Source organism: Emydura macquarii, unplaced genomic scaffold (assembly GCF_026122565.2).
Source record: "Emydura macquarii macquarii isolate MOO-44397 ecotype Brisbane River unplaced genomic scaffold, CSIRO-AGI_Emac_v2 contig_1451, whole genome shotgun sequence".
Taxonomy (NCBI): domain Eukaryota; kingdom Metazoa; phylum Chordata; order Testudines; family Chelidae; genus Emydura; species Emydura macquarii.
This window is the reverse complement of record NW_027131588.1, coordinates 8,969,669-8,979,639: the sequence shown is the minus strand read 5'-3', so window position 1 is coordinate 8,979,639 and position 9,971 is coordinate 8,969,669. Positions and strand designations below refer to the sequence as shown.

General features: G+C 45.1%; 1 protein-coding gene across 1 annotated transcript; it reads left to right on the top strand.

Moving 5' to 3' along the window:
* Positions 1–404: 404 nt before the first annotated feature.
* LOC137156539 (cyclin-dependent kinase 4 inhibitor B-like) lies at positions 405–4,750 on the top strand. The gene is made up of 2 exons (XM_067553442.1): positions 405–1,027; positions 3,934–4,750. The coding sequence occupies exons 1-2, from the start codon at positions 899–901 to the stop codon at positions 4,213–4,215; spliced, it is 411 nt and encodes a 136-aa protein (XP_067409543.1). The 5' UTR covers positions 405–898; the 3' UTR covers positions 4,216–4,750.
* The last annotated feature ends 5,221 nt before the right edge of the window (positions 4,751–9,971 follow it).

Below are 9,971 nucleotides of genomic sequence, written 5' to 3'. Positions count from 1 at the left end.
GATCGCTGCAGAGTCCGTGCGAGCGCCGGGCAGCCCAACCCCCTCCGCAGCTCCCGGGCACTGGAAGCACCGCAGCCAGCAACGCCCCCAAGCTGACTCTGCAAAGCGGGAAGGGAAGGAATGGGGGCGGCGGGAAGGTTCCTTCCCCAGAACCTTCGGCTGCCAAGCCAACGTTCTATAGAACGCCAGTCGGGAGCCAAGAGCGCATGCGCCCCCCCCGGGACAGGCGCTCCTACCCCGCGCTCCCCAGCTGTTCCTTGTCTGGCCGCTGCTTGCCTGGGTGCGTGACATCAGCGGCTGGGCAAGTCAGAACAAGTACCGGGCGGCAGCGGAGGGAGGGGACAGGCGGGAGGGAGGGAGGAGGTGCACCAGCTGCAAGGAGCAAAAGAAAACAAGTCCCGGGCTTCTCTCCAGCTGAGGCGCAGAGGCGAGGTCGCTGCCGCCTGGCCGCACCTCTCGGGCCGGCCGGCGCTGCGGAGGTGCTGAACCTGGGCTGGGGCGGGGAGCAGACAGCAGGAGGCCGGAGGAGGGACAGAAAGACTGGAGCAAAGCAGGACTGGAGAGAGCAGGAAGGGGGCGAGAAGGCGACAGCCCCGGCCCGCCGCGGACCCGGCCAGCTGCTCAGACCCGCCTGCCCGAGGGTGGTCACCGCTGGAGCTGCCGCCACCCCAGGAAGCGCCGATGCCCCTCGGGGCTCAGCGGAGAGGCGAGGCGCTGAGCTGCCGGCCGTGCCTCGCCGCGCGCTGATGGGTTAGGAGACCTGTGCGGGCTGGACCTGTCCCAGGAGAGCGGGGGGCCGCGTCGGCTCCGAGACCTTGCACAAGAGGGACGCGAGACACGGGTGCTCCCGACGCTGGTGCTGTTTGATGTGAGATCCAGCAGCCGGGCGCAAAGAGGCATGGACCAGCCCGTGGTCAACCAGCTGGCCGACGCCGCTGCCCGAGGGGATTTGGAGATGACGAGGAGGCTGCTTGATCGGACCGTGGACCCCAATGCAGTGAATTCCTACGGCAGGACACCGATCCAGGTACAGGGACCAGCATGAGGCTTCACAGGGGGCAAGGCAGGAGCCTGAAGCCTCGGGGGGAGGTGGTGGTACAAAGGGGGGGGGAACCACAGAGACGCCAGGACTGCCGCAGAGAGGTGCTGAGCACGCTCTGGGCAGTGAACGCAGCGCCTCCGAGACTCGGGCCCTTTAAAAGCCCCACGGAGACAATCTGTAGCTTTCGTCACACACGGAGCAGCTCCAAAGTGCGTCCAAGGCGCGTCAGTTGGTACTTTTACCTCGGGCTGACTGCTCATAGTGTGGGGGTGGCTGGGTGCTAATTCTATAACTTCATCGCAAAGCGACACCTCAAGATGCTCATGCAGGATCTCAGCCCCTCCGATTCCCTGCTTGGTCTTGTCGCTAGTCAGTCACTAAAAGCTAAATCATTCTGCAGGCGATTAGAAATTCAACCTAGTTTTAGCTCTATTTTTCGCATTTGGTGCCTGCTTTTACCCAGGGCGTGTTGTTTCTGAGGTCTGTGCCAAAATCTGCGAGCGTAAAGTTGACACTGGAGATGTCGATGGTAGCCAATAAAATCAAAAGGCGAATCGGAATGGGACACAAGATTAACAAAATTCTGAAATGGAGAGAGACCGTCCCAGGGGCGGAAGAAATGTGTATCAGAAACACGTGTTTAAAGTCACACACCCTACAGTTCACTTTGCAGATAAACATCGGACATTATTCACATGCTAAAATGACTTGTGCTCCATTTGGCTACTTAGTGATACAGCTACAAATATTATCATTCGAACTAGAGCGAGAGAAATACAGGCTAAGATTTAATATTGATTTGGTATCTCCTGGTCGATTTCAGGGCCAGATCCTGCACTCCTCCCCTCTACAAAACCCTGATTGAGTTCTGCCTGAAGGGAGACAGTGAAGGTCTGTCCGAAGGAGTGGGCACCAAAGCCACAGTTATTAAAAGATCGAGGAAAATGAATTCATCTCACTGAACGAGGAAACCGAAAGTGTATTAAAAACCCGACAATCTCCCTTGAAAGCAGTTTTAGTTTTAATAACCTATTGTTTTTAGCTGTAATTGTAGCTGTGACATGATGACTCAAACCCACCAAGTGCTTTAAATTCTCGATTTTCAATAAAAGCTGTATCTATGCCTAAATATCATTTTAGGAAAGGGTGCCCTTTCATTTTACATCTACTACTGGAAGTAGTGATATAACATTTTCGTCCGAGACCAATTACATTAACTAAACGATATATGAGCAGCAAAACCAGATCAAGCAGAAAAAATCGGATATGCATGAGATATGAGTTATTTATGTCATATATAGTGACATATACAGACATTAAAATCTTGAATGCAGTGCAGGAGTCCTAGAAACTATTTAAAGTACATTCTCAATCTTGATTTCTACTTAGGTTCAGTTATTTATGTTTTTAGCAAATATTTATGTATATTTATATTTATTTATATTATATATATATATATATATATATATTTATATGTATATATATATTCTCTCATAAAACGAAACCTGAGGGTTTTGTATAGGGGAGGAGTGAAGGATCTGGCCCTGAAAACGCCCAGGAGATATAAATAAATATTAAATCTTGGCATATATTTCTATCGCTCTAATTAGAATATTAATATTTGTATCTGGATCAATAACCTAGCTATTTTGCAAGGAGACGCAATGACAGTTTTTATTACAACACCATTTTACTAAAAAGAAGGTTTTTATGCATTGGATAATATTCCTTCAGTGGAAATTGTGCTGCATCAGTTAATTTGCTGCACTTTTGTGCAGTATCTTTCAGTATTTAGGTTTTAACGTTAAAAAAAAATAAACTTTAAAAACAGCTAGCTTTCTAGGATGGTTATGAGCTCAATAGAGATTGCAATGCCTTCATGGCTATCGGACTATTGGCTACCGGCGGAAAGCATAGCCGCTCTATAAGTGCCAGTGAATGATCTACTATTTTTAAGCGCCATGGGGGGAGGTGCCATAAACCAAAGCAAAGTTAATTATATTTAAACTGAATTTCAATATTTTTATACAGAGGGAAGGAGATTTAAATCTATACCATTAAAAAAAAGCAGCTTCGGGGTAGTTATTGCTTTTTTTTAAATCATTGTGGGTGTTTATAAAGGAATTTCCTGTTTGAATTTTGTTTTTTTCACGATGAGCAGCTTCCTACTCGGGTGACACTTCTGTTTGCCTTCACGGCAGTTCTGCCAGATGAAAGGCTGCAGCCTCTGGCCCTTTGGGTGCGCCTAAGACCCCTCCGTTTTAGTACATTTTCAGACTTTCCTAAAATCGGGGTTCACGTCTGTGCAGAGAAATGGACGGGAGCACTTCTCTGTGCATGCGCTCGAAGCTAAATGCAATTTTGGTCTAGCGCGTTTTCCCCAAATGAATTGCGCGTGCAGCTCATTCCGAGGGGATTCTTTACGGTGCGCGCGCGCCTATCTGCACATTCATGTTGCATACACACGTGATGTAACGTACCACATTTACAGACCTGGGGAGGGGGGGAAAAAACAGCCATAAGGCTTGAATTTCCGGCCGTTTCAAACAGCTCACCGTTTCTCTCTCTTGGTCTTGCAGCCTTGTGGTATCCTACGCTTTTAGAGCCCAGGAGGCGATTGACTCTGATCAACCTTTTATCACTTCGGTATCTCTCAACTTCTTATCCAAACGCCCCGGGGTAGATGCGAGCTCGATCCGATTCCCACTGACTCGAATGAGAGTTGGTTCAGGCTCAGACTGAAATGCACATCCTTGGCGTTAGTTACAGCGAATCCAATCCTAGAGTTCGGGCCCTACCAGCCTTGGCCACCAGTGGGCGTCTTGCCCGTCTAAAGAGTTCGAGTCACAGTGGAGTCAGTGACTGATGGCGTCTCCCCCTTCCCCTCCTAGGTCATGAAGATGGGAAACACCCGGGTGGCGGAGCTGCTGCTGCGGAGAGGAGCGGATCCCAACCGCCCGGACCCACGCACCGGCTCCCTCCCAGTGCACGATGCGGCGCGAGAAGGTTTCCTGGACACTCTAGTGGCGCTACACCAAGGCGGGGCTCGTTTGGATCTGCGGGACAATTGGGGCCGCCTCCCCATAGACCTAGCTAGAGAGAGCGGGCAGCAGCAAGTGGTCAGCTACCTCCGAGCCCAGCCTGCGGGGAATGCCGCTCCGCCCCAGCCCTAGGGCACGGGTGGGTGGCCAGCTCCCTGCGGGGCTAACAGGGCTGCCCCGCTCAGACACTCAAAGCAATGAACTGCAGGCACCAGGTTTGCCTACAATAGCCGGGGACAGTCTGTAATCCTCACTCATCAGGCTGGAAATAAGAGAGGAGCAGCAGCGGCCATCTCTCATTAGGTTGCACCCAATTTTGTTCATCTTTAATCCAATGCTGTACCCTGCCCACATTTACAGAAGAGTCCAAATTAATTTGTGTTGTAATATTTCCTCCTAAAACATAATTTATTGCCCGTTTTTCTTAGATTTCTGCAGTATAATAAATAGGGATAATAATATTGTAAATATGCCACGTGAAAATGTTCTCTGACTGAAATGCACTAAAACCAAACACAGTTTTCATTTTTGTTTTAGATTTTTTACTTTGCACAAATATGTATATTAGTTTTTACTTGAAAAATTAAAAATAAACGTTCAAACACTACCACTGTAAAGGAAACAATAAAGGTAAATATGCCACTTAATTAATAAACTATTAACAGTATGACAGAAACCAAATCTTTATGTATTTCTTAGGTTGCAGTTTTCCCTCTAAGGTCTGGAATACAAACAGATGCTTCCTATTGCCTGGATTTTTCCAAAAGATGCCAACAGGAAATACATTAGACATCTTTTAAAAGGTAGAAACCAGAGATCTTTAGAATTTTGGATCTCTAAGGCCAGATCCAACTCACATTGATGTTAATAGTTGACTTTGATTTTAATAGAGGCTAGATGAGGGTCACAGTGCTAAAATAATTGTTTTCTTTTATTTAACAGCATGGTTTTTTGATAATTAGGGATACTCCTATCTAAATTTTAGGCACTTATTTTCACTTAGCACCTGAGGATGTAGACCATACCTTCAGGTAAAATCAAATAAGATATTAAAAGTTTCCAAATATAGTAATAAAATATTTACAATGTGTCCCACAAAGATTAAGATTGGCCTCAGACAAATGGTACATCTAGCCCAGTATCTTGTTTTCAGACAGTGGCAGGTCCTAGATGTTTCAGAGGGAATGAACTGAAAAGGGCAACTATTGAGTGATCCATCCCCTCTAGTCCCAGTTTCTGGCAGCCAGAGGTTTAGGGACATCCAGAAAATAGGGTTGCATCCTTGATCAGGCTGGCTAAAAGCCATTGGTGGACATAACCTCCATGAACTTATCTAATTGTTTTTTGAACCCAGTTATACTTTTGGCCTTAACATCCCCAGGCAATGAGTTCCACAAGTTGACTATGCCTTGTGTGAAGAAGTATTTCCTTTGTTTTAAACCTGTTGCCTATTAATTTCATTGGGTGGCCCTTGGTTCTTGCATTATGTGAAAGGGTAAATAACATTTCCCTATTCACTTTCTCCAATCATTCATGATTTCATAGACCTCTATAAGATCCTCCCTTAGTCTTGTCGCTTCTAAGATGAACAGTCCCAGTCTTTTTAAGCTCTCCTCATATGGAAGCTGTTCCATACCCCTAATCATTTTGTTGCCCTGCTCTGTACTTTTTCCATTCTAATATATCTTTTTTTTTTAAGATGGGGTGTTCAGAACTTCGTGTAGTAATGAAGGTGTGGGGATACCACAGATTTATATGATATTTACTGTCTTATTATCTATCCCTTTCCTAATGGTGCCTAACACTCTCTTAGCTTCTTTGACTGCTGCTGTACATTGAGCACATGTTTTCAGAGAACTATCCAGGATGACTCCAAGATCTGTTTGAGTTGTAACATCTAATTTAGACCAGTGGTTCTCAACCAGGGGTACACATACCCTTGGGAGTACACTATGCTTCCAGGGGGCACATCAACTCATTTAAATATTTGCCTTGTTTTACAACAGGCTACATAAAAAGCACAAGCAAAGTCAGTACAAACTAAAATTTCACAGAGACAAAATGAGAAAGTAAGCAATTTTTCAGTAATAGTATGCTGTGACACTTTTGTATTTGTTTAATTTTGCAAGCAAGTAGTTTTTAAGTGAGGTGAAACTTAGGGTCAGCAAGACAAATAAGACTCCTGAAAGGGGTATAGTAGTCTGGAAAGATGGGAACCACTGATTTAGACCCCATCATTTTGTATGTATAACTGGGATTATGTTTTCTAATGTACATTACTTTGCACTTAACAACACTGAATTTCATCATCTGTTATTTTGTTGCCCACTCACCCACTTTTGTGAGAGCCCTTTGTAAGTCTTCACATCAACTTTGGACTTAACTATCTTAAGTAATTTTGAATCATTTGCCACCTCACTGTTTGCCCCCTTTTCTGATTGCTTTACAAAGTGCAGGAGAAGGAAACTAAATGATACAGGGTTCTAAAAATCCTAAGCTGCCTGACATTGAAAATAGTTCTATCAATTTCAATATCCTGATGTTCCCTGCATCTTCATTTCCCTTTCAGTTTCTTAAAAAAAAAAAAAAAAAACTATCACAACAATAACAGAGAAATATTCAGGATCAACTGTGTATATATATATTCACAATCAATTTGGAAAAATCTCCCCCTAAAACTGAAAGAAGTCTCAAATGCATCCTATGGAGCAATTACACAGAAAAAAAAAACAAGTTAAGCTTCCAGAAAAGAATGAATACATTAATAAAGCACTATTCTTCTAAGCAATTTCAAGCCTGTGATAATGTACCCAAAGGCATAATTTCTCAGTAAGAAAACAAAAAGCTGTAAACAAGAATTCAAAAAATTAGAAAACACAATCCAGTAAATCAATACAAAATCCCAGGGGCGGGGGAGAGGGGAGAGACAGAGAGGGAGACTCTTATCTTTACAGAGTTGAAATTTTGGTAGAACTGGAACAGAGCTGGTAAAACTCTAAGAGGCAAAAAATTCACGATAAAAGTAATTTCTTTTTGTTCTCTGAGTTTGAATGACCTTGGTCACATCAGAAATGTGCATGATGATTTAAGTGTAATTGAAGGCCTCATGCAGCTCCTCTGCCAGGGGTAAATTTCAAACTATTTTCCACACAGATTTGCTCTCACCATTTTATTTATTCTTCTAACCAATCTGGAGCAAAACCTGCTCATTTTACTCATATGACTAACCCAACTCATCTCAATGGAATTAGCTGGGCAAGTTAGAAGGGCAGGATTTGGGCCCTTATTTGGGTTGTTGCTGTTCACATCGCTGCTATATCAAAAATAAATATCTCTTGTAAATACTAACTGGCTTTTCACCAACCAAAGGCCTAAAACAAATTATTCCCACCTCCCCCAGGGGAAAGATTAATTGAGATTTTTAAAACGATTATTTACTTTCATTTGAATTGTAGGGCGGAGAGGATCCCTGTCCCCAACCTTCCTAAGCAACCTCTGTAAAACCAGTATTGGCTAGCTGGACATTTTGCCGTTGACTTCCACGGGCGCATCATCAAGACATCGGTGCTGCTATAATCGCTTCTACCGATTTTAACTTCCCTCAGTGATACCAAGTTAAACCTAAATAGATCAAATTCACTTTTCACAGTAGGTAGGTGAAAATTAATGCTGTAAAGGCAGATTTACTTGTACTTATGTTCTGGCCACCCAGAGAGTAGATAGACCTGAGCTACTGGGATAGAGCACCCCCCTCCGATTACTCCCCAGATCACCAGGACCGTTGAGAAGCGTGCCAGGGGCAGTGGGAAGGGAAGGGAGTTAAGACTAAAAAGCAGACACCATGCCTCAAGGTCTAAACCACAGCTCAGTGAATGCATGAGTCCATTGAGAGCCTCCGGTGCCAACTCTATAGATGGGGGGGGGGGAGGTAATAGGAGTGGGATGAAGCCAGGGCGGTCTGCCTGGCTGTACAGCTGCAGATCTAGTCCAAAACTACAATTTGGCTACACGTTTCTAGAAAATAAAATTGAACAAAGTGCCCAGTAAGTAGCAAAACATCTTCCTGGCTCTTAGAAGTTGAATTCAATGAGAATTCCCCATGTCACCGTTAGGACCGCGGCGTGTTTTCTGAAGTAGCAGAGACATTCGGTTTACGGGAGGTGTTTGGTTCTTCCTGGTAACGGAGGTTATGCATAAGCACCGGCAGGAAAACAGCGGCCAGCCAGCCAGAAAGAAAAGAGCAAAGGCGGGTGGTTCTGTAGCTCCAGATCCATGGAGCGAAAACACCTGACCACCAAAGGTGTGAGAGCCGGCAGGCGTGTCATCTTGGAGCACAGTATCAGCTAGCGGATGGCAGTGTAATCCCAGCGGAGTCAGTCGAGAGCTGCAGGTTTACAGGGAGGATCAGAGCCACAGCAGCCCACAATGGCTAAATCGCATTTGATCCACAGGCAGGTATTGCCCATACATATGATGTTCACACTAGTTAGCCTTTGGGGATATATAGGGATAATTATGCTCTCTGATGCAAGTAGAAGCGTTGCCATTCATTTTATAGGAAAATTGTGGGGCTGTTCATGAAGTCACTAATGTATGTAACCTTACCTTCCTTTTCAATTCCCCCTACCCCACAGCATTCAGGCACAGTGTGCCTAACTTTAATCCAGTTTCTGCTCACTTCATTCGTTTAAAATTACCAGACAGCTGCTTTTCTTCCTTAATTAAATTAGAGCTGTTGCCTCAAACCTGCCACTGGTTCTCCACAAGCAGAAACATACCGGCAGCATCCCAGAATCTGGGACCTGATCCTGCAACTCTCATTCATGTGAGTCAGTCTTACTCATGGAAGCAGTTCTAATGGGCCCACTCGGGGGTAACCTTCACCCCCCCTCCCCGGTGCAGAGGAGAAACACAAAGCCAATGCAGCAACTCAGTTCCACTATTTTGAGGGCTCGAGTAGTGCATAGGGCTTGTGCTGGCTCTCAGCGCAGGGGTGAATTTTACCTCACACGAGAAAGGTGACCCACATCTGACCCTTTACATAGACTTGTGAACCTTCCAGGCAGAATCCGTATTACCCCAACGGCGGCATCATTGGGCAGGACAAGGATTTCCAGACACACTCTTTGCCTCGAATAGAATGGACGCTACTGCTTCTTTATTAAAAAACCAATGTGTGTCTGTGTTTGTGTGTACATATAATGTGTAGGAAACAATAATGCCATCTTAATTGTTCTCATAACTTATGTAACACCAGGGGATTATACACTTCGCCAGGGTAAGGGACACTTCCACCCTCATTCGTGAACTGGCATTCGCAGTAACTCTTGATAACGATTTAAAAAGTCACACACACACACCCCTTTTTTTTAAAAACCTATCTACACCGTATTGGGTCAAATTCTCCATGCTTTACTGCCAGCAGTAGCCCCAGTGAAATCAATAGGCCCACCAGCTTTGCTAAAGCAGCAGGATTTGGCCCCTTTTGTTGAATTACTTCATCCACCTTTTGTTGCTGTAAGAATTGGTTAGCCAAAAAAGCCACTTTTGTTATTAAATTCCTGTTTGCCCTCGTTCTTCTCCCAGAGGTGTTGGGTGACATTTTAAATGCTCGTTTTCAGGCTATTGCTGATTTTTTTTTTTTGAAAGCTAGAGGAGGTGTTCTCTGAAAAACATGTAATATTCCCTCTATCCATCTGAGCAGTCCCAGCTCCTCCGTCCCACGTTTACAGCACTAAAGACAAAAACAAACAAACTCAAGGGCGATGGGGTTTGCCGAATCTAAGCCCTCCTCCCCCTCCAATAAAAACAATTCAGAAATGTCCCAACAACCCTCTTTAGAAACTTCCTGCCCGAGAAGTGTTTCCTGCCTTCTTTGCCCATCCCAA